The sequence below is a fragment of the Megalobrama amblycephala genome, linkage group LG21, assembly GCF_018812025.1.
Source record: "Megalobrama amblycephala isolate DHTTF-2021 linkage group LG21, ASM1881202v1, whole genome shotgun sequence".
NCBI lineage: Eukaryota > Metazoa > Chordata > Actinopteri > Cypriniformes > Xenocyprididae > Megalobrama > Megalobrama amblycephala.
This window is the reverse complement of record NC_063064.1, coordinates 24,023,686-24,051,026: the sequence shown is the minus strand read 5'-3', so window position 1 is coordinate 24,051,026 and position 27,341 is coordinate 24,023,686. Positions and strand designations below refer to the sequence as shown.

At 35.7% G+C, this 27,341-nt stretch overlaps 2 protein-coding genes across 3 annotated transcripts in view; both read right to left on the bottom strand.

The window, feature by feature from the left end:
* Positions 1–127: 127 nt before the first annotated feature.
* Positions 128–10,616, bottom strand: zgc:162816 (uncharacterized protein LOC571260 homolog). Its single transcript, XM_048172666.1, has 8 exons — positions 10,486–10,616; positions 10,080–10,238; positions 5,312–5,592; positions 5,051–5,231; positions 3,728–3,849; positions 3,453–3,642; positions 2,283–2,388; positions 128–698 (listed from the first exon to the last, which is right to left on the bottom strand). The coding sequence occupies exons 2-8, from the start codon at positions 10,226–10,228 to the stop codon at positions 609–611; spliced, it is 1,119 nt and encodes a 372-aa protein (XP_048028623.1). The 5' UTR covers positions 10,229–10,238; positions 10,486–10,616; the 3' UTR covers positions 128–608.
* Positions 10,617–15,465: 4,849 nt separating this feature from the next.
* The window catches only part of egln1b (egl-9 family hypoxia-inducible factor 1b), a 28,376-nt gene continuing 16,500 nt past the window's right edge, over positions 15,466–27,341 (bottom strand). For both annotated transcript variants that reach the window (XM_048172027.1, XM_048172028.1), the window contains 4 exons: positions 23,966–24,085; positions 17,793–17,929; positions 17,638–17,705; positions 15,466–16,218 (listed from right to left, as the gene is read on the bottom strand). In XM_048172027.1, the coding sequence (XP_048027984.1) occupies positions 16,163–16,218; positions 17,638–17,705; positions 17,793–17,929; positions 23,966–24,085 (381 nt within the window). In that variant the 3' untranslated portion in view covers positions 15,466–16,162. The remainder of the gene's footprint in view (positions 16,219–17,637; positions 17,706–17,792; positions 17,930–23,965; positions 24,086–27,341) is intronic.

Here is a 27,341-nt window from a genome sequence, read left to right as displayed (position 1 = left end):
ATTCTGTGGGGCCAAAAGTGTCCAAAGTTGAAGAAACACTACTACTTTATTGTATTTTTGAAGATAATACTTCAATTTGGAACATAAAAGCAAAAATAAGATAAGAAAAGGCAATTAGAGCATCTGATTAATTTAACACTGTGGTAGATGATTTTATTACAAACTGAGGTGCATGTTGTTAACATTTCAGACATTTAAGATCCTTCAGAAATTCGTTTTGAGCACATAAAACATACTGCAGGCAAGTTTAGTCAGATACAAAGAAGAAATCAGTCTTTTCACAGTCTTTCGTAAGCCTGCAAAGAATACTGTAGTGTATTTTTAAGATATAGAAGAAGCAGAGAAAAACAAATCATGAGTCCAATGTAAGCCTTCCAGTTAACACAAAGGCTGTTTTGCTGGAATATTACATTTTCAACAATGAGTGCTCCTCAAGGACAGAACTGCCATGCCTCCAACCCATAATGCACTTGGCTCCTGATCAACAAGCTCTTAAGAAGGGTTTCTAATAGATACCTGCCTTAGACAGCAAATTCACAGTTGCTACAAGTCCTACACATTTCTATCCACGGTCCCCAGCTGTACCACAGTCCCTCTGTTAGAGATTGTTACCAGCCTCGAGTGGGTTTCCATGTGTCTATAATCTTCCCATTAGAATGGACGAAATAGACCGGATGCATCATAGCTGTAGCACAAGCCTGTCAACAAAACATACAAGTGTTTAGGTTTTCTTTTCTCCAACCTGCTCTTAATTTTAAATGAAATTAATTTCATTGCATTTAGACGTGACATGTTCGTTTAGCAATAAGGAGCAGGAAAAGGAACAACAATGGTTAGTTCAATTGCCAACATTGAAAGATGGCAAGACAAGCTATGTTAAATACGGGCTCACAAAAAACAAAGTTTGTGCTGACAACAATGTTTTTGTGCAGTGAATTATTGGACATATTTTCCTATTCTGTCATGGTCATGTTAATAATTTTGCATAGTATTTGGATTATGCACTTTGTGGTAATATTAAAGGGGTATTTTCTTTTGCAGAAATCGCTTTTTAAGGACTACAACAAACGGCTGGTAGGGACTACAACAAGCTTCTTCCCGGGTTGGTGACATCACAAACCCTATTTACATAAACCCTGCCCTCGGGAACACACAACAAAAGGGGTGAGGCCATGTTGGGCTGCTTTAGAGAAGAGGAAGACAGACTGCTTCACAAATGAGGGTCAATTCAACGCTGGATTTGCACAAAAGATTAACATGACGGCACATGTTAGTCGATGAGTTGAATCAACTCCACAGCAACTACATAAATTTATCCACTAACTATTCAGAAACGTCCATTGTCATTCTAAAAGTTGTAACTTCTTCCTGAGTCTCTCCATCAGTGTTGACTCCGGTTTGAACAATGTAAGGCTGAACACCGTTACTGACAATCCTCATTTTGGCTGCGTGAGATTCTCCAGCTTTGTTGTTGTTGAGCAACCGAAGTGTGAGCTGTTAAAGCTCCGCCTTCTTGACTCTGGGAGCCCTCCTTTCTTACAGTGTCTAAAATGGTTCGATAAAGGATTCGGTCTCTCTGAAACCCCTCCTTTCCAAAAGCCTACTCTCCTCTGATTGGTCAGATGGCCCAGTCTGTTTTGATTGGTCTACCACTTACAGAGTGTGTCGGAAATGAAACGCCCATTACCATAGCTGAATTTCAGCTCCAAAGGCTTCCTTAGCACTTGCGATACGAACGGGAACTCTGGCATCAGTTTACCGTTTACTTATATAAGTGCATGCAAAGTAGATTTGCTTTTGGAGTGCAGAACACAGCGTCTTCTCAACATATCGACAACACAAACCAAACTCTTCTAGACCTCAGCTACAACTACAGTGTTTGAGGGCGGGTCAGAGTAGATGTTGTTTACAAGCAGCCAATGAAGACCACAGGCCGGGATTATGCAAATTTGTTACAAACCCACATAGGTTTGTGCAAGAAGTAAGACTGGAATTACCGATGACTCGTTTCAGGAACTTCAGAATCAGTTCTTTCTTTTAGGAGACAATGACTCCATTTATCGTGCACTTTGATCTTTGAAACTTTGCAGACCTTTTACATTCACAAACAGCTATATTACACACTGCATGAAAGGTAATATCCGAAAAAGCCTAAGCATTAATGCACAACACATGGATAAAAATGATAGACCACCAGAAACTGCTTAGTCAAATGGAGTATGGAGAATGTCACAGTGTGTTTCTGTGTGTGCTTTGTTGCAGTGAGAGGGTTAAGAACTCACATGGTAAGGCATGAGTGTGAGGGGTGACCCCAGCGGGAACTGCTTGAAGTCCAGTTTTCCAGAGATGGGCTCCACCCTGCCGTGTTCCTGAGTCATAGACAGTAGTCTGCAAAACAGACGACACCCTTCATGCTATTTATATCATCTGACTCACAAAATCTCCTACTCCCACAAAAACAAACATCTAAACATGAACAAAAAATGATTATGCAATGTCAAAGCTTAGATTTTAATATTTGAGAATGGATTTAATGCTATGTAGACAGATGGCTTAATGCACCAGTATTAAAATTCATGCCAATAACATGTTTGATAAGTATGATACGCATGATAAGTATGACGTATTTCATGCCAATAACATGTTGAACATGCCAATAGTAAGTTGATAGTTATGTTATGGCTGATAACTGATAAATGGTTGATATTAAAATTCTATATTGTCTATATAACTTAAAAATACATACATTTAGGCATCACAATTTATAATGTACAATATAATTTTTTTTTTTTTGTTAAAGATTACATTTAATAGTGTTGTTAAATTGTCAGTGTTTAAAATTATGTTTGTTGTCTATGTAAATTAAAAATATTACATTATTAAAATCAATTATTTTAAATGCAAGTGAATTTAGGCATCACAATATTATAAAGTATAATATTAAAAATATTAAATTAAAAATAATATTGTGAAATAACTTAATATGTTTTAAAATGTGATTTATTCCTGTGATGACAGCAGAATTTTCAGCATCATTACTCCTGACTTCAGTGTCACATGATCCTTCAGAAATAATTCTAATATTGTGTAAACCACGATAATTTTTTCTTTGATATATAGAAAGTTCAAAAGAACAGCATTTATTAGAAATATATATAATTGTTTGTGACATTATCAATGTCTTTACTGTCACTTTTGATCAGTTCCTTGCCGATCCTTACCAAAAAAAAAGTACACAATTCTTGAAAAAAAATTTTTTTACTGGGATTTTACTGATCCCAAATTTTTGAACAGTAGTGTATATGTAAACATAGAGTAAATGAGCAAAAAAATAAGTTAAAATACATTGATAATACATCTGATAATAACCGATGCACAATGTCATGTGTGCATCACTAGAACCTAGAAAAAAAAAATCAATCCTCACATAAATCCACATTATGATCTCTTACTTGAGTTCTGGGTGTCCTTCAATGATGGCGTATCCTGTGGGTAAGCGGCCACCACCATCATGACTCAGTGCTGTCCACCCACAGTCTACAAGTAACTGGTTCCTGTGTGGATAGTGACCTATGACCCGTGTCAGTACCCGTACTGCAACATCCTCAAGTTTACAGGACCCAATGAGGGACTGCTGCACGTCTGGATGTGCAACAGATAATATTATGATTCAAAACAAACTGAGAAGATCAGTTATAAACAAACAGGTGAACATGGCAACACGGACCATAAAATACGTAGTTCCCAGGATGCACCTCACTCAACATGGCCATGTCTGGAACTGGGTGGCTACATGAAGGGGTGGAGCCAATGCTGGATTTGGGAGTCTGTATTCCAGCAGCCTTCAGCCTATGGATAGTAGAAATAATATTATCAATGCATATTGAGTAGGGATGCATTAATATTAACATTTTGGAAATTATGATAGGCTGATGATCATGTTCAATTTATGCATATATTAAATTTATTTTCTAAATAAATAAAAAATGAAACACTAAAAAATAAAATTACTCATACATTTAGGCATCACAAATTTATATTGTTTTATGTTATCAGTGTTTAAAATTATGTTTGTCGTCTATATAAAAATAAAACACTACAAATTAAAATCAATTATTTTAAATACGATTGAATTTAAGCATCACAATATATAAAAAATAGTCATTTTTTATCTTTTCTGCAAAGGATTACATTTATTAGCGTTGTTAAATTATCATTCTTTGTTGTCTAAATAAATTAAAAACAAAACACTAAAAATTAAAATCAGTTATTTTAAATGCTACAAGTGAATTTAAGCATCAAAATATGACATTGTATAGTATAAAAAATAAAAAAAAGATTACATTTATTGGTGTTGTTAAATTATCAGTGCTTAAAATGATATGCTTTTGTTGCCTAAATAAATTAAAAATAAAACACAAAGTAAAATCAATCATTTTAGTTGCTACAAGTGAATTTAAGCATCACAATATTATAATATATAGTATAAAAAATTATATAATTTTTTTTATCTTTTCTGCTAAAGATTCCATTTATTAGTGTTGTAAAATTATCAGCATTTAAAATGATCAGTCTAAATAAATTAAAAATAAAACACCAAAAATGTGTGTTTTATAATGTATAGTATAAAAATGAATTGTTTTTTGTAAAAGATTACATTTATTAGAGTTATTAAATTATCAGTGCTTAAAAATGCTTTGTTTTCTAAATAAATTAAAAATAAAACAGTAAAAATCAATCAATTTTAATTGCTACAAGTGAATTTAGACATCACAATATTATAAAGTACAATATAAAAATAATCCATTCAATAGTGTTGTTAAATTATTTGTTTTTTAAAAATATATGCCTGTTGAGCTAATTAAAAATAAAACACTATAAATTAAAATCAATTATTTTAAATGCCACAGTTAAATTTAAGGATGCCAATATTATAATGCATTGTGTAATGTATAATAAAATATTCTTTTTCCCCCAAAGGATTCCATTTATTAGTATTGCTAAATGATAAGTGTTTTCAAAGATAAACTTTAAGTTAGATGATGCATACTTCTCCATGAACTGCAGCGTGATCGTAGTGGTTTCCTGAGCAACGGCTTTGATTTGCTCCTCCCCCTGACAGGCGTAGGTGTTCCCACAGTGGGCGTAAATTCCCGTCAGCTCCACCCCTGCAGTATCCGAGACCTCCTGGGCAAGTTTCAGTGCAGCTGGATCAGAATGAGGAACACCCGCTATCAAAACACAAAAACAAGTTTATTTCACTGCAGTACACCCAAAACCGTGCTTCAAACATGAACTCGCGAATTGTTACCTCTCCCATTGTCACAATCCAGTTTCAGCCACACCTTCCAGACTTTTCCCTGCTTCAGAGGTCTCTTCTTCAGTTCCTGTAGGGCAAGGCGGTTGTCCACTACGATGTGGAACAGGGAAAGTCTCTCAGATAGCTCAGCACAGCGCTCCACTTTATCAAATGGCAGTGGGTATGCGTACAGTATATCATCATAGCCATTATCAGCATAGAATGACGCCTCAGCTAGAGTAGAAACCACGATACAACGACGAGAGCCTCCTGTCATGATGTCCGCACATTCCCTGAAAACAACAGACATGACATTCATGATGAAAAAACAATGATTAAATCATTAAATGTAAAAAATTACATTATTTTTCATTGTTAGCTCATGATAACTAAATGGAAACTTCATGTAAAGTGATACCTTCAAAACTTCTTTCTTGAATGTTTTATCTGAAAAGTGTTTGTAATATATATATTCTTTAATAAAGGCCACATGGTTTGATTTTTTTTATATAATAAAAGATATTCAAATGTTTTGTGTCTTAAGTGTCCAAATACTTATTTATTTGGCAGACGCCAATCAAAATTACAAGTGAAAAAGACACAGCTGTATTAATAGTTAATGATGACATCAGAATTTTTGGTAACACTTTACAATAAGGTTCATTAGTTAACAAGAACTAATAATGAACTGCACTTCTACAGCATTTATTAATCTTTGTTAATGTTAATTCCATCATTTACTAATACATTATTAAAATCTTGTTAACATAAGTTAATGCACTGTGAACTAACATGAACAAACAACTGTATTTTCATTAACTAACATTAACAAAGATTAGTAAATACAGTAACAAATCTATTGCTCATGGTTAGTTCATGTTAGTTAATACATTAAATAATGTTTAACTAATGAACCTTATTATAAAGTGTTACCGAATTTTTATTAAGGTTCACATTTTTAATAGTGCATCTATTGTTTAATCAATTAAAATGTCTTTTTGAGATATTTTTCTTTCAAATAAATGCCATTTGGTTTGATATTTTGTTATGTAATAAAAGATATTCAAATGTTTTAAGTGCATTTAAAGGGATAGTTCACCCAAAAATGAAAATTCTGTCATCATTTACTCACCCTCAAGTTGTTCCAAACCTGTAGGAATTTCTTTCTTCTGCTGAACACAAAAGAAGATATTCTGAAGAATGTCAGTAACCAAACAGTTGATTCACTGAAAAAAAAAAAAAAAAAAAAAAATACTATGGAAGTCAATGGGGACCATTAACTGTTTGGTTACTGACATTCTTCAAAATATCTTCTTTTGTGTTCAGCAGAAGAAAGAAATTCCTACAGGTTTGGAACAACTTGAGGGTGAGTAAATGATGACAGAATTTTCATTTTTGGGTGAACTATCCCTTTAAAGGTGCTAAAGAGGATGTTTTGTTTTATACATTTTTGCAATATTACTTGAAACTGTCTTTACTAACTGATAAAAGACTATTTATTAGGTGCACTGAAAGGAATAATATTAATATACATCATCTGTGCACGAGGTAGGGCCTTAAAAACATCAGCCAATCGTTTACACGATCATCGTGTAAACGATTGGCCCTCTGGCCTGTCAATCACTGCCGTGAGGTTCCTTGTGAGAGACATGCGTAGCTGTGTGCTCCAGTAACTTTCCACACTCCACAGGCGCTGCATGCAATGTTTTTGTCAGGAGACAGGAATAACAACTGCAGATTTTGAGTTACCTGCGGTGAGTCCGACATAATGAATCCAAAAAACACGACACAGCGAATGCTGGTGGTAAACGGTCCGTGTACGTTTTGATAGTTTGTTTTCCAATTTGAAATGAAATACGCAGAAACGAGAAAACGGTCGTTTCCCGTTTTTTCGTTTGTTAAAAAAAACGGAAAAACGAGATTTTGACTGGATTTTCGTTTTTTTCGGGTCACGGATAGAAAACGGAAACACGACTTCAAAACTCGTTTTCCACATGTGGGCGGTCATTACACGCCCCTTTCAGCCGATTGGTCAATCAAATCTGAGCCAGTGACGTCATCTTCAGTTCGTTCAACAAAATAATAGTCCTCTGCCGCTATATCAGTATGTCATAAATCGGCTTTCTTCTGTGCAACCTAACGCGTATTTCACAGAAATATGTTTGCACAGATAAAAAAAAGTTTTAAAAAACCTACAGTAAATTTAATTAAGTCTGTTTTTAAGCTGTTTTTAAAATGTAAATGCCTCTACATCTGTTACCAAGCGCATGACATCCTTTGGGCTACTACCACCGATCAATAGGCTATACATAATGACAGACTATTATCTATTATAGATCAGTGGCTACTGCACTCATTTTTTTTTCTTATTTTAATGTTTTGTTTACATTTTATACATTTAAATTCAATAATTTAGCAGACGCATTCCTTGCAGTAGACTATACAGTCATATTAGAAAATAGGCTATCCACTAGGTGGCAACACCTAATAACGGTATCACCATCGGGGGGCTTTTTAGTTTTCCTTAGCTTATAAATGGCCATACAGATTTTATCTCTTAAATTAAACACTTTTATTAACACAGTGAACATTACTATTATATGTCACAGTTTACTTGCTATCCTCACTTTTTCTGTCTTTCCTTCGCTTTTGAATGAATTAGCTATAAATGGCCCTGAACATTTTACTTTCAATTTCGATTTAACGGCTATTGGCGATTCTGCGTCAATTGCTTCAGTGGACAACAGCAAAACAAAAACTCTCGTATATTAAACATAGAAGTTTTATTATCTTTGTAATTATTTTATTATCTTTTATCATCTTTGTAATTATTTTATTTTGTAAATATTCGTGGCTTAAACAGCGGGAAAATTTACTGTATGCAGTTCTGTGGATGTTTTGAAAAACTTAAACTAAACGAAAATTATTGTTGCCTTGTCAATATAATTTCTGTTTTTTCCCCCTGACTTTCAACTGATGCGATCATCGTTTCATTAACCGACAAGATTATATTAAATTAGAATTAAACGAAATTTGATAAATGTCTGTGAATCATTAAAAAATTCCAGGGGTTTAGTTTTAGCCTACATAAACAAATAGCAGAATAAACAACAGAACATGAGGGTTCATCATCATCACGCACCTGCAGCGCTTCTGTGAACGGAGAACAAAGGATTAAATTATATAAAAGGAATAGGCTAAATAGCCTATGTCTATGCGCGAAATTTATTTCACTTAAGTAATTAATATTACCAAAATGAAAGGGGAAAAAATGCGACAATATGAGTGTCGGTTCATTTTTGAGAAGTTCACAGAAAGGAAACCAATACGGCAGAAAATTTCTTTGTTTATTTTACGAGCAATGTTTTGTTTGTGAGTGTACAAAAATAATAGGCCTATTTAACCTTTCACAGATTCGAATGGTGTTACATATATTTGACCATAAATGTCTAAGTATTAAGTTGTTTCCGCTTTTATAAGAAAATTCAAGAGAACGCGTCGGCGCCTCACGCACACATAACATCAGTTTTAGGGACTTGACACCACAGCCTGTTAACTGTCAAAATATGTACATTCAACCAAATATATAAAACGTTATAGGCCTACTGCTCATTTTAAGTAGTCTGTGTAGGCTACAATAAAAGCGTTTAAATAATAAATATAGTTTAGCCTCCAAATCGTGAATATTGAAACATTTGGATTTGTGTCAAATTAGAGAGGTAGTTATAACGCCGGTTTCTGTTTCAGTTCAGCTTTAAATTAATTCGTTTTGGCTTAACATTTATATATTATTTTTGTCATAACTAAAAAGGCTATGTAGCTGTAATTTTGATCTTTAATGTTTGATCTTTACATATTCCCTCAATCTTTTAACCAAAGGGTTATTAACATTTCAGCAGGCAATTAGGCTATATAAAATAAATAAATAGAGATGAGCGATTGTTCGTTTTTCAAAATTGCTATTTATTTATTGTGATTTATTCTATTTATTCAAAATAGAATAAAATAAAACCTGTAGGTTTTTTTTTTTTTTTTTTAATCTCTGCTTTTCATCCGCTCCTCTGTGTGGGTAGTTTCACTATTAAACTACAAACAGCATTACAACAGTCTGTGTGCTGATTAACATTTCTGAAATAAATATTTCTGTGAAATACGCGTTAGGTTGCACAGAAGAAAGCCGATTTATGACATACTGATATAGCGGCAGAGGACTGTTATTTTGTTGAACGAACTGAAGATGACGTCACTGGCTCAGATTTGATTGACCAATCGGCTGAAAGGGGCGTGTAATGACCGCCCACATGTGGAAAACGAGTTTTGAAGTCGTGTTTCCATTTTCTATCCGTGACCCGAAAAAACGAAAATCGAGTCAAAATCTCGCTTTTCCGTTTTTTTTAACAAACGAAAAAACGGGAAACGACCGTTTTCTCGTTTCTGCATATTTCATTTCAAATTGGAAAACAAACTATCAAAACGTACACGGACCGTAAACACTCGTGTTCCAATACTCGTGCACGGGTTTTGGGAGGCGTTCCTTTGAAATGAGCTGTGAAGGAGGGGGCTGTTCTTACGCATGCGCTCATTTAAAAACTCAGTAACAGTCTTTGGATTCTCAGTCGACGAAAAAATCCTCTCTATCACCTTTAAGTGTCTAAATACATATTTCAATAAAATTACAAGCGAACCAGTGAATTATGCTTCATTTTATTTTGCATGCAAGATGTTTGAGCGTTTTCAAGTGGAATCATAGAGGCTGGTGTTGTCGACATGAGAATCTTACAGTGTTTTGTGTGTTTTCATGTGAGGTCGGAGCTGGACCCCTAGTTTCTGGAAGCGCTCCCGCATGCCTTCAGCATTTCTTTTCACTTTATCCAGGTCAATAACCAGCGCTGGAGTACAAAGGTCTTTGATGAATTCAACACTGGCCATTATCCAAAAACTAAAACAAATAAGATACCATAACACATTCAATGGAAATGGAAACAAGATCCAGGATAGTGCAGATAAAATAAAGGTAACAATTTTGAAATCATATAATCTCAACTCTTTATAGCATTTAATTACAGTTGTAAATAAATAGGAAAAAATCGCGTAAACATGAGATTGATTTTATCAAAGTGGCACGTTTCAAATAAATGATGATAAACTGATGATAAACTTTAAATCTTAGGTTTTCTTTCACTCACCATAAACCGTGATTCAAGTTCTGATCAATGAGAACGAGAGTGTGAAGCCAGAATCAACACAGCGTGATGACAACTGCAATTTTCAACCTAAAAGCTCATGACGAGATTTAGGGAAAATATATTGATTGAAAAATTGTCCATATGGCTGTTTTTTTTTTTTTTTTTTTATTAAAACTAACATATTCGACGCTTTTTTTCCATTATCGTTTATTGTCGCTACTTTACCTTAATGTAGTTAATGCTTTACCCTCGTCCCAAATCCATTTCCTATTTAAAACTATTAAAATCTATCACAAAATATAAATTATTATATTATTAATATTGTGTAAACTGTTAAATGCACATGTTCATGTTTACTTTTGTGGATTTATAATAATATAATATAACAATAAGTTGTTATAAAAGAACAATATAGGCTAATTGGTGTTTTTTGATGCAGGTGATAGCTAGTTCTTTAAAATATCGTATTTGCAGCACTGGTTTGGCTGAATTTGTAGTACACAGAACAATGTCTAATCCAATGTCCCAGATGAACTTTTTGTTGCTCATTAAAGTGGATTATTTCGAAGTCAGTTAATAAAATGGCTAATTAAGGCATGTAGTCATTAACACTAATCCCTTCTCTCCCACTTGGATAAAATCCTCAATTACCAGAGCCGCGTCAGAGTATCGGAAAGACCTTTAGGCCTGTTTTCACTTTATCCCTTGTTGTCTTTCAAGAGAATAGAGTTGAAAGCTACATGAATTCTACACTTCGAGTCCTTACAGACATGTCTGGCTGTTGTGGTAATGCTTCAAATTCCATATTAGGCATAGCCTATACAATTTTTCAGAAGTATGTTTTTGAAACAAGTCTGCATTTATTTGATCACAAATACAGTAAAAACAGTAAGATTGTGAAATATGATTATAATTTAAAATGAGAGTTTTCTATTTTAACCTATTTTAAAATGTAATTTGTTCCTATGATGGAAATCTGAATTTTCAGCAGCCATTCAACAGCTGTTGATGATGGAACTGCAACGTCGACCGGAAGTAAACTGTCAACTGCCGTAGCTAAACAACACAAAAATCGCTTAGCAACATCAAAGAGGACGGCTCAACGGATCAGTTAATCATTTGACTGTGATAGAAAGCCTAAGGCCTTCTCAAACCCATTTAATCTGCTACCTATTACACGTCAAACTAAGATTACTGTAGAGACAGAAAGTAAGACTTAAGTTAGCACTTTTAAACATCCGTTCACTTAAAAATAAATCACTTCTAGTCAATGACTTAATAACCACAAACAACCTAGATTTTATGCTTCTAAATGAAACATGGCTTGAAGACAGTTGCACAATCCTGAATGAAACAGCCCCTCCTAACTTTACTTTTATGAGTGTCTGCAGAGCTGTTAGGAGAGGTGGAGGTGTAGCTGCTCTATTTAAAAATGTCTATCAATGCAAGCAAGTTTCATTTGGTGATTAATTGTCTTTCGAATACTTGGGTATTGTGTTAAAAGGTGCTCCTCGCATTCTATTATAGTTATTTACAGGCCTCCAAAATACTCTCCAGCCTTTGTGGAGGACTTTATAGAACTGTTATCAGCAATTTAATTAGAGTTTGACTGTTTTGCTATTACTGGGGATTTTAACATCCACATAGAAAATGCAGAATCCAATATGGCAAAAGAAATCCTAACAGTTTTGAATAAGTTTGATCTGACTCAGCATGTACATGGACCCACACACAATCGTGGACACACTCTAGATTTAATTATTAGTAAGGGTCTAAACATTTCATCCATTGTCATTAAAGCGGAACTCAGTAAGATTTGCGAACCTCCCCCTACAGTTTCCTTCAGTGAATCACACTGTTGTAAATACTCCAAGCGCAGCTCTGGACTACAACGACTACAACGCTCACCAGTGCAGTAGTTTTGCAAATACAGTACAAGAAAGAGGAGGTGGGTAATTTGCAAATACAGTACACTCGATGGAGGTGGGTAATTTTCGAAATTGTCTTATAAAGTCATAATATATACATTGTTTTTGAATTACCTTAAAGCATTTTGTCACTCTCGCATGAATGTGAACATGAGGCGAAATTGTTTCGGGTCGGTGCAGCTCAACTTGCAAGTGCTGTATTCTGGCGTAGATGTGCCAGAGGGGGTTAGTGCTCGCCTCAAACACACCACTACAAGTCAATTAACCATCGTAAGGACTTAGAAAACTATTTATGAAGGTAAAAAAAGTTACTTAGTTCTGCTTTAAGGATGTAGCGCTATCTGATCATTTCTGTATTTTCTTTGATATATTGATCTCTCCGACTGTTGAAGTTAGATCTATCTCGGTCAAAAAGCGATGCTTAAATGAGAATACTACTGTTTATGAAAGCTATATCTTTAACACCAAGCATATCTGCAAACTCAAAAGTACAGAATAGGGTAAAACAACACTGGGGTAAAACAGATCAGATCACAACCTCAGAAAGTAGCTATTATGTCTGATTTCGAAGCAATTGATGGTAAAATTTTGGAAGAAACAGTACAGCACCTTAAAACATCAACCTGCGCCCTTGACACACTTCCCACATCTTTTTTCAAAAGTGTGTTTAACTGTTTAGAAGCAGATCTCCTAGAAGTGGTAAATGCCTCACTTCTCTCTGGGACTTTTCCAAAATCCCTGAAAACTGCAGTTGTTAAGCCCTTCCTGAAAAAGAGCAATCTGGATAACACCATACTGAACAACTACAGACCAATCTCAAATCTTCCTTTCATAGGCAAAACCATTGAAAAAGTTGTTTTCAATCAGCTGAACAAGTTCTTTAGCTTGAATGGATATTTTGACAACTTTCAATCTGGTTTCTGACCGCATCACAGCACAGGGACAGCACTTATAAAGATAATAAATGATATTCGCCTAAACACAGATACAGGTAAATTATCAGTGCTGGTTCTACTCGACCTCAGTGCCGCATTTGACACTGTCGATCACAACATACTTCTTGACAGGCTGGAAAACTGGGTTGGGCTTTCTGGGATGGTCCTTAAATGGTTCAGGTCATACTTAGAAAGGAGAGGTTATTATGTGAGTATCGGTGACCATAAGTCTGAGTGGACATCCATGACATGCGGAGTCCCTCAAGGTTCAATACTTGCACCCCTCCTGTTCAACCTATATATGCTGCCACTGAGCCAAATAATGAGAAAGAACCAAATTGTATATTACAGCTATGCAGATGACACCCAGATTTACCTAGCCCTATCACCTAACGACTACAGCCCCATTGACTCCCTGTGCCAATGCATTGATGAAATTAAAAATTGTTTGTGCCTAAACTTCCTTCAGTTAAACAAAGAATTAGATGCTTTATCTCCAGTCAAGACTTAGAGAAACTTGTTCATGCTTTCATCACCAGCAGGGTGGATTATTGTAATGGGCTCCTCACTGGTCTTCCCAAAAAGACCATAAGACAGCTGCAGCTCGTACAGAACGCTGCTGCCAGGATTCTGAGCAGAACCAGAAAACATGAACACATCACACCAGTCCTCAGGTCCTTGCACTGGCTTCCAATTGCATTTAGAATTGATTTTAAAGTACTGTTACTTGTTTATAAATCACTCAATGGCCTAGGACCTCAATACATTGCAGATATGCTCATAGAATATAAACCTAACAGATCACTCAGATCATCAGGATCAAGTCATTTAGAAATACCAAGGGTTCACTCAAAGCAAGGAGAGTCTGCTTTAGCCACAGCTGGAACCAGCTTCCAGAAGAGATCAGGTGTGCTCCAACAGTAGCCACATTCAAATCCAGACTCAAATCGTATCTTTTTATCTATGCATTTGCTGATTGAGCACTGTGCTATGTCTGAACTGTTTGCATTTTATTTTATATGTATTATCTTTTTATTCTTTTAATTCCTTTTCCTGTTTTTATTTCATTTTTAATGTATTTTATATCTTTTATGTATCATCTTGTTATTTCTGACTTTTAATGCATTTTAAATATTGCTGTCTGCTTGAAAGAGCTGGGAGAATTAGGAAGAAAGCATTTGTGATTAGGTTAAAATTTGGTAAATTTGGATAAGGGGACATGGGGAAATTTGAGCTGTGGTGCTTGGTTCAGATATCTCTGGATTACAGTCAGGACACTTTCCAAAGGGGAAATTTGAACTGCGTTAGATAAGATATAGGTATCTCCGGAAGGGGGATTAGGGCTGTGTGGCACAGTTTGAGGTGTCTTGGCAAAAGTGGAAATTGAAACTTTGTTTATCAGTTTGAAGTGCCTAAACAGGTAGCAGTCCTGTCATGTGAGGAAGACTCATTTAGATCTGCTCTGATGGATAGATCCATTTAGATCCACTTTGACAGACCAAAAAAAAAAAAAAACTCCCTAAGACTTCCTAGCTCTTCCATCCAGATAGCTAAATTATTTGTTTTTACTGTTATTTCTATTCCTCATGTTCTATTTTTATTATTCTTCTTTATGTAAAGCCCTTTGAATTACCATTGTGTATGAAATGTGCTATACAAATAAAATTGCCTTGCCTTGCCTAGAAAGTTCAAAAGAACAGCATTTGAAATAGAAATACTTTTTTTTTAATGAATTTTCAGGCTTATTTTTAAAAGCATGCAGAAAATATGTTTGTGACCCAGTGCTGTTCTGCAATAACAATATACTGTATGTCTGTATATTTCACTGGTAGTAAATACTACCATTCTGTTAAAAAAAAAAAAAAAGAAAAGAAAAATTTTTCATTGTGGAAGCCTTTTTTATGCTCTCCATTTGGGATTTATCTAGTGGATTATTTCTTACCTGGATGATAGATTTGCATTTGCTGCTACAAATCGCTAGGGGGTGCTGCAGGACTCCAAACACACAGTAAAAGTCTATGAACGTCACATGACTTTTAGGGACAACAAGGATAATATCGTAAGGAGACATGAGATATAACCAATAAAACACTTGCAACACACAGTCAAACAAGATGTATTTAGGAAAACTGCTTTTTTATTTAAAACTCAGAGCTGTTAGACAGACATGAGGTGTCAAGTTTGGCTTAGGACAGGAGAGACATAACGTCTGCAACAACAGACATATCGCTGATTACTGGCAAAGACAATCCAGCAATGCACCCGGTTACTTAGCAACAGGTGCAAGCCATGATAAAGCGCGTTCCTTGTGGCTCCAATTAGGAGAGCTTGGAAAGCAGAATTACGAGCCATACAAAAACACAAATCCAATAATTACAGTGGCTTATGAGCAGAATAACATATAGGACATCGCACAGAGCTGGTAACCTTAAAAAGGGCTTTTCTCTGCTTTTGAGTATGCGTTGCCAAACAAAACTGTACCTTTATTAACACGTGCAATAACAAAAGCTGGCAAGTGGGACCGGGGAAGGAAACTGTCCACACACACACCCTTAAGTTTAGCATTACGTCCATCCTATGCTCATGTAAGCCAGCGTTCTTCATAAAGGAAACACAAAGCATGTTAATTCATGCCTGTCTTCACAGCTCTATCACATTCTGAGTCCCTATGAGAAGCCCCTTATAGATGATAGATGGAGAGGTGAATGAGAGAGAAAGTCCCTTCCTGACTTTCATCTGCCCTCTGCTCATCATCTCTCAGCAGCGTTCTGGAGGTCCAGCCCTGTACACTCCTCTTCATTCATCCCTCGTTCACTAGCTGGGCTCTGACGGCTTGTTTAGCTCCACTTTTACCCCCCTTTCACCTGCACCTGAAAGACAGAGAAAGAGAAAAATGTCATGCAGATGAATACAGTCCTGCTCTCTGCTCACACTGATGATGCATATCTGTTATTAGGTAGAAGATTACCCACTGTGGTTCATTATTTAGAGGGTTAGTTCACCCAAAAATGAAAATAATGTCATTACTTACTCATTCTCATGTCGTTCTACACCCGTAAGGCCTTCATTCACCTTCGGAACACAAATTAAGATATTATGATTAAATCCGATGGCTCAGTGAGGCCTGCATTCACAGTAATGACATTTCCTCTCTAAAGATCCATAAAGGTACTAAAAACATATTTAAAACAGTTCATGTGAGTACAGTGGTTCTACCTTAATATTATAAAGAGATGAGATACTTTTTGAGCACCAAAAAAACAAAATCAGTGACTCGGAACGCCAAAGTCATGTGATTTCAGCAGTTTAGCTGTTTGATAGGAGATCTGAATCACTGATTCAATTTGTAAAGCTCTGAAGCAGTGTTTTGAAATCGGCCCATCACTATATTGTTGAAAAGTCATTATTTTGTTTTTTTGGTGCACAAAAAGTATTCTTGACGCTTTATAATATTAAGATAGAACCACTGAACTCACATGAACTGTTTTAAATATGTTTTTAGTACCTTTATGGATCTTTAGAGAGGAAATGTCATTGCTGTGAATGCAGGCCTCACTGAGCCATCGGGTTTAATCAAAATATCTTAATTTGTTTTCAGAAGATGAATAAAGGCCTTATGGGTGTAGAATGACATGAGAGTGAGTAATAAATGACATTATTTTCATTTTTTGGGTGAACTAACCCTTTAACTATTTAAAGCAGGGGTGTCAAACTCATTTTCGGCCCACGGGATGTACGTTTGACACCCATGATTTAAAGGAATACTTCATCCTGAAATGAAAATACTGTCATCATTTACTCAACCTTATGTCATACAAGCAGTTTATACAATGAAAGCGAGTGTTTACTGATTATTAAACTACCATTCAAACCATTTTTTTTTAAAGAAACTAATACTTCTATTTGGAAAGGATGCTTTAAATTGATCAAAAGTGTTACAAAGGATCTGTTCATCATATAAAGTGATCGTGTCTCTTCAGAAATTTGGACTAAACCGCTCAATTCATATTAACTAGTTTTACAATCTCTTTATGAATTTTTTTGAAGTGTCAAAATGGTAGTCATGTAGCTGTCAATGGAGGAACAGAAATCGCTCTGATTTTATCAAAAATATCTTCGTTTGTGTTCTGAAGATGAAAGAAAGTCTTGTGGCTTTAGAACAAGACGAGAATAAGAAAATGACAGAATTTTCATTTTTGGGTGAACTAACCCTTTAAATAGTATTCCAGAACAGAAATCTATAGATAATACACAAATGTATTGTATGGTCATGTTTGAGCAGATTTTACCTGTTAGATATTTCTCCTTGGCTCGAGCTCGCTCGTCAGCATCAAAATACCACACCGTTATAGCATACCTGCACATAAATTCACACAGAATTGTATACAAGCATATGCAGCTTACAGGACTATTTTACAAAATGAAATGTGTCACTATCACTGACCTCGTGGCGTAAGCTGGCTGGACCTCATGTGGGTTCCGTCTGTCTGACCAAAATAGCAGAAGTCTGTCAAACTTGGGCTCAATGTCTGCAAACTGAGCCGTTCCCTCTGGAAAGATCCGCAAAAGGCCACCGTGTTCCTATAGAGTGAGCAGATGAGAATTATGGTATGTACAGGGGCTGGACAATGAAACTGAAACACCTAGTTTTAGACCACAATAAAGTAGGGCCTCTTTGTGCAGCCAATACAGTGGGAATGACAGATACAAGTCCTGCACAATGGCCAGAGGGATTTTGAGCCATTCCTCTTCTAGAACAGTGGCCAGGTCACTATATATATGAAGCTGGAGGAAGAAAACATTTTTGACTTGCCCCTTCAAAATACCCCAAAGTGGCTCAAAAATATTTAGATCTGTTGACTATGCAGGCCATGGAAGATGTTCAATTTACTTTCATGTTCATCAAACCATTATGTCACCGGTCTTGCTGTGTGTAATGGTGCATTATCATGCTGATACATGGCACTTCCTTCAGGGTACAATGTTTGAACCATTAGGTGCACATGGTCCTCCAGAATGGTTTGGTAGTCCTTGGCAGTCCTTGGCAGTGACGTACCCATCAAGCACAGTAGGGAATGCCATGATATTGCAGCCCAAACCATCACTGATCCACCCCAGGCTTCTCCACACCATAACTCCCACGGATGTGGGAAAGACAGTGAGGTAGGGCTGGGTATTGCTGATTCCATTACTATTCACATGCTTTCGATTCAATTCGATTTCGATTTCGATTATTTTGAATGTAGTATTTCAGTTACAGTACATGGCAAATTTTCTAGAGGAAAAAAATCTCTCAACTAATGCTGTAAACTACACATGGGAGTCAGTTGGTACAACTATGATAATATTGAAGGTTAAATTAACTTATTTATATACAAACACTTACATTACACTTAATGATGTTTTTATTATAAATAAAGTTTAGAATTACTACATAATCATATTTCTACTCCAATTCGTTTTTTTTTTTTTAAAGGAACATCTAAATCGTGGCTGTCATAACTGATTTATTCAAACATGCATTAAATATTGAAGAACATTAAAAATGATAATGAATATGTAACAGTGCATAACTATATTTATCAGAATGCTTTCGGTGCATAACTATTTATCAGAATGCTTTCTAGAGTTCACTTTTCTAGCTGACTAATGAGTTTATGGTCACTGAATATGTTTTTCTGAGGTAAATGTGACGTGACATTGTTTACAAGCTGTTTTATTGACGTCTTTCTGAGGTTGAAACACTGATTGAGCGATTACACGAGACATGATAAGGATTTCACTAATTTGTACTGTTTATTTTTACATACCTTCAGATGTTTAGTTATGTTTATTTACCGCTGTAACTGGTATTAAAGCGGAGGAGACGATAAGTTCACATGCGCTCGTGCTGCCGCTTCTCCTTAGCGCCTCAGTTAAAGAGATCTGTCACATTAAACAGCGCCAAAACGGTATTTATTTTTTGAATCTCATAATAAGATGGACGTCATTTGAAATCTGAGACTTTGCTTCATATCAAAAGTAACAAAGTACAAAGATTATTGCGATTTATTGGATGGGAGGCGATACATGTTCTGCTCATTCATCAACTGAAAACAGACTAGACTAATAGATTCTTGGGATTTAAAGGTGCTAAAGAGGATGTTTTGTTTTATACATTTTTGCAATATTACTTGAAACTGTCTTTACTAACTGATAAAAGACTATTTATTAGGTGCACTGAAAGGAATAATATTAATATACATCATCTGGGCACAAGGTAGGGGCTTAAAAACATCAGCCAATCGCGTAAACGATTGGCCCTCTGGCTTGTCAATCACTGCCATGACGTTCCTTGTGAGAGACCAGTGCGGCTGCGCGCTCCAGTAACTTTCCACACTCCACAGGCGCCGCATGCAATGTTTTTGTCTGGAGACAGGAGTAACAACTGCAGATTATGAGTTACCTGCGGTGAGTCCGACATAATGAATCCACTAACACGACACAGTGAATGCCGGTGGTAAACACTCGTGTTCCAATACGAATGTTTACGAGTTTTGGGAGGCGTTCCTTCGAAGGAGGGGGGTTGTTCTTACGCATGCACTCATTTCAAAAACTCAGTAACAGTCTTTGGTTTCTCAGTCGACGAAAAGATCCTCTTTAGCACCTTAAAGAATCGATATCGTTTCGTAAAAATGAGAATCGATTAAGGCCCCGGTATGGTATACTTCAAACGAAATCGAACTGATGTGACGTCATTTCGAACAAAATCAGGCCAAAACGAAGTTCGTTTTGTGTTCTTTATGGAAGTTCGAAACGTCTTGCCAAAGCGAACTTTCAGGAAAAGTTCGCTCCAGCTGCAAAACACCTTCGTACTACCATTGGTCAGTGACGATAACGTAATAGGAGGTGTGCGCTGAGGCTCCGCCTTCACTCGCGTGGGACGCGTCTTTTGACTCATTTGATCTGTTGAGTTCGTCGAGGTAAGATCTCCGCGGGTGAAAACATGAACACACTGGATAGACGCTTTATAGTACAAACTTAAGTTGTGCTTCTGATGAAATGAGGCACTAACACTGTTTTTCATGTTTGATACTGTAAAGCTGCTTGATTTTAAGCAATCTATATGAAGACGTGACTGGAGTACTACTTTGTTGTTATGATCAGACGCTTTTGTTATGTTTTCTATAATAAATGCTTGCTGTTTTCTCATTTTTGTTGTTTATTTTGTTACTGAGAAGAAAGTGCACGGCACATATTTACATATTCATCTAACCGTCGCTCTCAGCAGTGTGGGCGGCGTCAGATGTTCGTTTACAGTATATCGCTGCTCACGCATTTCGAACTTCGTTTTACTCCTAAACGAAGAACGAAAAAGAACTTCGTTTGAAGTATACCGGGGCCTTTAAAATCGAGAAATCAATATTTTTTTTACCCAGCCCTACAGTGAGGGGGGACTCAGAGAACAATAGCTACATGTTTCACATTGTCCACAGTCCAAGATTTGCACTGTTGGCACTTATAAAACTGACATTTGGCATTGGCACGAGTGATTGAAAGTTTGGCAATAGCAGCTCAACCATGAATATTGACTCTGTGGACCTCCTGACGAACAGTTTTGGTGGAAACTGGAAAGTCGAGCTGAGCATTTAATTCTGCAGTGAGTTGGGCAGCTGTGGTTTTGTTTTGTTTTTTTGGATATAATCCAGGTTAGTACCTGTACATCCCTTTCAAACAGCTTCCTTTTGCCTCGACATTTACTCCTGTTGGATGTAGTTCGTCCTACGTGGTATTACCATAGCTCTCGACTTGCTGTCCTGGTCACAGATGAGCCAGCGAGGCGATTTGTCCTCATTTGAACTTCATATGTCTGTCATTATGTCATGTGGATTGCATTATTTTATGTACAGCTGTGCTATTGCTCTGCTAATTCAACCGTCACACTCTGTTCTTACTGATGGAATATAAAATCAGTGAAGATCGGCCACCAGTCCAACAACCCCTGTAGTTTTAATGGATACTCTTCATGTAATAATGTTCAAAAACTATTAAATGGTAAGAATTATTACGATTGGTTCAGCTTTAGTCTAGACATATGATACTGATACTGATTTGTAACATTTTTAAAAATTTAATTTAGCATATTTAACTACATCACAATTTTAAGTTGCACTGTCCATTTTTCTTCATTAAAAAGTTTCACCCCATGAATTGTATTTTGTGTGTATATATATATATATATATATATATATATATATATATACACACACACACACACACACACAGGAATAAATTATATTTTAAATATATTCAAATAGAAAACTTTAAATTGTTAGATTTAATTTTTTTTTTTTACCATATTTTTGATCAAATAAACAGCCTTGGTGAGCATAAGAGACATCTTTCAATTCAAATTTAAATTTAAATTTTCATTTACACAAAACAGAATGTTATGGATGGGAAACTCTGGGAGGGAATGTCTTTTTTCCTGCCCCAGGACAACCTGTTGCTAAATTTAGCTTAAAGAAAAAAAAATCTGACACACTAACTTTTACATAAGCCAAGACAACCGGGAACAAGCAGGTTTGCGTGAGACGGCTATTTTCCTCTCCATTCAATGAAAAGGGTGAGATATGACTGAGAGAGAGAGTGCGCTAGAGTTTATACCATGTATTACTGGCATCCTGTGCAGCTTGAGAAGGACGGAAAATATCAGGGTTGTATGTGTGAGATGTGACCCATCCTTACATCACAGCTCTGAAACTTATAGAAACACATGACTGGAAGAAAATAGAGTTTGCAGTCTGAGCTGCAGTCACACAAACCTCGAGCAAAGAGTGAGTTTAACCTTAAACAGCATTTAGATAAAGTCCAACATGCCCTGCCTTGAGTGTTTAATGTAAGCTAAACACTACAGACAAACACTACATCCTTCTTTCCCTTCTACAATCCCTGTCTCTTGTCTGTGAAACTGGCCAATTCTCTCTTTACCATTCACTTCATGTAAGGACATCTGATCAGCACTCTGGATGGTTTCCATGGCCGGTCGGAATGCTCTAGAGCAGAACCGCTCTCTGACGCAGTGCTGGTTTTAAGAGCTGGAAAGTGACGACGGTGGTAGAGTCAGCGGTAGAAAATGTCAATGCCGTCACAGCGAGCGCTCATGGAACTTCAAGCAGTAAATGTTTAACAAAACCAGAAGAACGGAGGCAGAAATTTCACAAGTTATCGATACAGATTTCCAAATTCAATTCCAAATTATATTAGATTATGATTCATTTAGGCATATTTCAGTTACCATTCTGTCTCCAGTAATGTTGTAAACTACAGTATACAAGGCAGTGTTTCACTCAGATTTAAACCATTCTTCAAAAGAACAAGGTTGTAATATTTTGGGACTCAAGAACCAGTAATTCGTTTCGGGATAAGGCTACACTGGTCATGATGTAGATTTTTGATTCACTAAAAAGAACTGGTTCATAAGATTCGTTTCTGTAGCCCAATTCAGAGACTTTTTGTGAAGCTGTGAATCAAAAACAAACAATGTGACCAGTGTAGTACGATTCACAAACTGGTCGTGCGGTATGCTTTCGTTTCACTAAAAATCACTGGTTCATAAGAGTCATCTCTGTTTCAGAAATCAGACTATACTAGTCACAAGAGTTGGGGAAAGTTACTTTTAAAAGTAATCCATTACAATATTGCGTTACTTAGTTGCTCTTCATGAAAAGTAATGTGTTGCGTTACTTTTGCGTTACTTTTTCCTCATTTTCCTTCCTTGTTCATTTTTTAATAAAAAAAAAAGTTCTATTTTTTGCAAATGTAAAGGCCCTTTCACACCAATAGTGAAATGAACAAGCCTCATGCAAATTCACACCTGTACAGTAGTGTACCTGTACTGACATTCTGAATTGCAGAAGAATAGGGTGCAAGAAAGTTCACTCAAACACTCTTACTTCAGCAATAAATAAATAAATGTGATGTTTATCTTAAGTCATTTTTGCTTAGTATGGTTGAATTGGATCATCGAAGGTCAGCAGCAAAGACTTATAAATAATAAAGTGAGACATTTAATTATTGCAGGTTTGCGTAGTATACTGAGTTTTTGTTCATTCTGAAGAATACTGAATCTGAATCTTTGTGCAAATGTGTTTTTGATTCACTACAAAGAACCATTTTATAGGAGTTCTTTATTTCAAGAATAGGGCTACACTGGTCACATAAGAGTTATTTGTGTGGTGCGCACATGGTCAACTCATTAGAAAAGTTTTCATGCCATTATTTTGCAGTACAATGTACCAATTTGTAAAATTTAGACACTAAATATTTTCTTAAGCTTATTTTTTGGTTATTTTACAAACCCAACATAAACTTCACTGTTCTTGCAGACCTCTAATAACAGCACATAAACAGTCTCTTGTGTGGCCTAGTTATATAAAGTACCAACAGCAAAATTTCCACACAAGGTTGGTTTTGAATTTCCATTGAATTAAATGCAAGCTCTGATGCAAGTTTGAGCAGTCTACATCAGATAAGAAACCTAAACAAACAGAGAAGAGCTTAAACAAATCTCATGCGGCTTTACAAGCTACAGAATGTATACAAGTTCACTGGCTGGGGGGGAAAAAAAACTCCTACCTTGGCATCCCAGTCTTTATTCAGGTAATATATGCATGTGACACATCTCCCATCTCCGTTAGGGTTATCCACATGCCGTACATATCCTGTCCCGTCGCCAGGGTAACACGCCACCATTGCCTGGAAGGAAAAATGGGTTGTTTTAGTAATTGGCCAAAATAGCCAATCAAAAGAACATATGACGACAGACCCTTCACAGTGGTTGGATGCAGCACAGTCTCTCTACAAGAAGACACTGTTAAATGAAGATTTCTATTGTTTTTTTCCCCCCCATCACAAGATCATATTTTCCTAAAGCATATTTATAGTTTTATTCATATTTTTTAAATCTATTATTTTATTTATAATATATTTTTTAATTTTATTTTTTAACAAGAATCTCATAAAAGACTGTCAAGATAATATTTCTAGCATATTATTAGGACAATTTTGCAGTGTGGCATTTTCATGACAATTAAAGGGTTAGTTCGCCCAAAAATTAATATAATGTCATTACTCACCCTCATGTCGTTCTACAGCTGTAAGACTTTCGTTCATGAAATCGGCCTATATAGATATTATTGAAAAGTCATTATTTTGGTTTTTTTGGCGCTCAAAAAGTATTTTTGTCGCTTTATAATATTAAGGTAGAACCACTGTACTCACAAGAACTGTTTCAAATATGTTTTTAGTACCTTTATGGACCTTGAGAGTTTGAATGGCTTTGCTCTCAATGGAGGCGTCACTGAGCCATCGGATTTCAACAAAAATATCTTAATTTGTGTTCTGAAGATGAACAGGGTCTTATGGGTGTAGAGCGACATGAGGGTGAGTAATTAATGACATTATTTTCATTTTTGGGTGAACTAACCCTTTAAACTTTTTTCTATTATTCTTATTACTGTAATGAAAGAAAAATCTGTAGTTTTATTTGTAATAATAATAATAATAATAATGGCTATGTATGGGAACCACTTTATGTACAATTCTATTATTTTCTAAATTCCAGTGAGTGCATAATCATGTTTTCAGGTATAAAACTTTTTATATGAGCAAAGTATGAAAAAATTATAAATTGCAAAGCGTTTATTCACCATAGCATTTCGTGTACTGCCTTTAATATATGCTTAAAGTCCCCCTGTAGTCAATAATTTTATACTTAAAACTCATCTTTGAACACCAAAATGACAAATATTTTTTTCCTGTGGGGAAAAAAAAAAAAAAAAAAAAATCATGCCTTAAAATAGCTTGAATGTAACTCGACACCCTTGCTTCATTTAGTATACACAGATCTATGAATATGCTAATTAGCCCCACCTCCACTCACTTGCACGGGCTCAGTGATCCACTCGGTCAACTTACTGAAGTTAAAGCTGCACAATGGTATCGCTTTTTACAACGTTGGACACATTAACGGTAATTAATATAATAAGCTTTTTGCTTGACAACGTTATCAAACAGCTAATAATGTGTTGCTAATGTTACACAAACGCTTTGAACACCTTAGAACGTCAATGGAGAAAGGCATATTCATCATAACATCGTAATATACATCATGCACCCACTATATTGCAAAATCTACCCGATTTTTCATATCAACAGAAAAATATACCGGGATAACCTTCTCGAGACTCCCCTGCTTCAGATCAGTCATAGTTAACCCTTAAATGCATACCTCGGGTCTTTAGTGACCCGGGACATCATTCACTACCCTCCTCCTCGTTTATTTTTTAAAGTTAGACATCAACCTTCTTGGTATTCCTCAATCAATTCATTATAAAGAATATAACAAGAAAAAAATCATAAAATTATAAAAGAATGCCTATTTTTGTATTCATTTTTTGTAAAAATTGTATAGGGTCGCTAACGACCCGAAGTGTGTATGAGTGTACATATATTTTTTCTTCACAACAATAATTGAATCTTAGATGACGAAATAAGTCCAATTCACCTTTATTCCACAAGGTGGCAATGTCTGATACACAATGCTGAAGTAACGACTCATTCAGACAGAAAACGAAATAATAAGAAAAACATGAAATGGCTCAGCGATTTACTGCAGAGCGAGTACTGAACGCAATCAAATATGACTGTTAGCGAAGCTGTTAGCGATCAAAATATTGATTTTGAAGATGTTGAAAATTATAGAGTTTTGAGAATATGTTTGAGATCGCGAATGGGCTCATATTCGTGACCTGATGCATGTAGGAAATTTACTGGGAAATGAGCTCTGACTAGGACAGTGATGATGGCATAAAACATCTGCTCAAACGGAGCCCTTTCAAGCTCCAAAAGGTAACAAAATATGTTTATTTTATTCTTCTGTAATTGTTACTCTAATATCAGAGGAGTTTTATATTATTGCGACAGGTAGAGATCCTTCCGTGTTAGATATAGATCCGGGTCGATAAAGACCCGAATATGTAAGAATGATTGGCGAAACAGTCATGCATTTAAGGGTTAATGATATGCTAAAGCCCGCTGGCACGTTGACATGATTGGTTACAAGGTAGTTTGTGACGTAGAAAACATCAGCAATTTCAAACAGCGTTTTTGAAACTCTTTGGTTCGTTGTGGTTTTAAAGAGAAAATACTCGGCAATGGTGTTGACTTGAATTTGCACATGGTTTGTCTTAAAGCATATTAAAAACACCACATATAAACAATATTAAAAACTTGATTTTCACCACAGGAGGACTTTAATTAAAAACAAATCATCGTGCTCTGGTTGATTTTACATTTACATCGAGAATAATGAGAATTACTAAAGTATAAAGTAAACTAAAATAAAACATTCATATTACAGATATATCACAGATGACGAAAGGAAAAAAAAAATCGGGTACTAAAAAACAGCGTATGCAAAATATTATGTGATTTTTGCTTTTGAAGTGAAATATGATCAAGATACATTCTTCAGGAGATTCACTGTTACCCCGTATTTGTGTAATGCAGTTCAGACCACTGAATACTATTCAGATACTGTACGATACCACAGCACACAACTACATGATTCAAAATAAGGTGATAACTGTGATATTCTCAGCCCTGTGATGATTATATCTTTTAATCTTGTTGAATCTGGGTTATGAGGCTGAGGGAACAATGAAGCCATTGCTGAAGTCTTTCCTTTGCTGAGGTTTTTCCTTTCCTACTCTTCCTTTGCCCCTTTTATTTTGGTCTCCGAGTTTACATGGAAAGTGTTAATTAATCACAAAGAAGAAAATAGCAGTGTAAATGTATTTGTGCACACCGACACATCCGTTAGGAGTAAACTGGACAGTGTTACAAAGGAGAGCTCATAAAAATAGAACATCAGTTCATCAGTCCAAGTGACCTGCATATGACTCTGTTAAACTACATTTCTGGAGTAAACATGTACTTCCTTATAATTAGA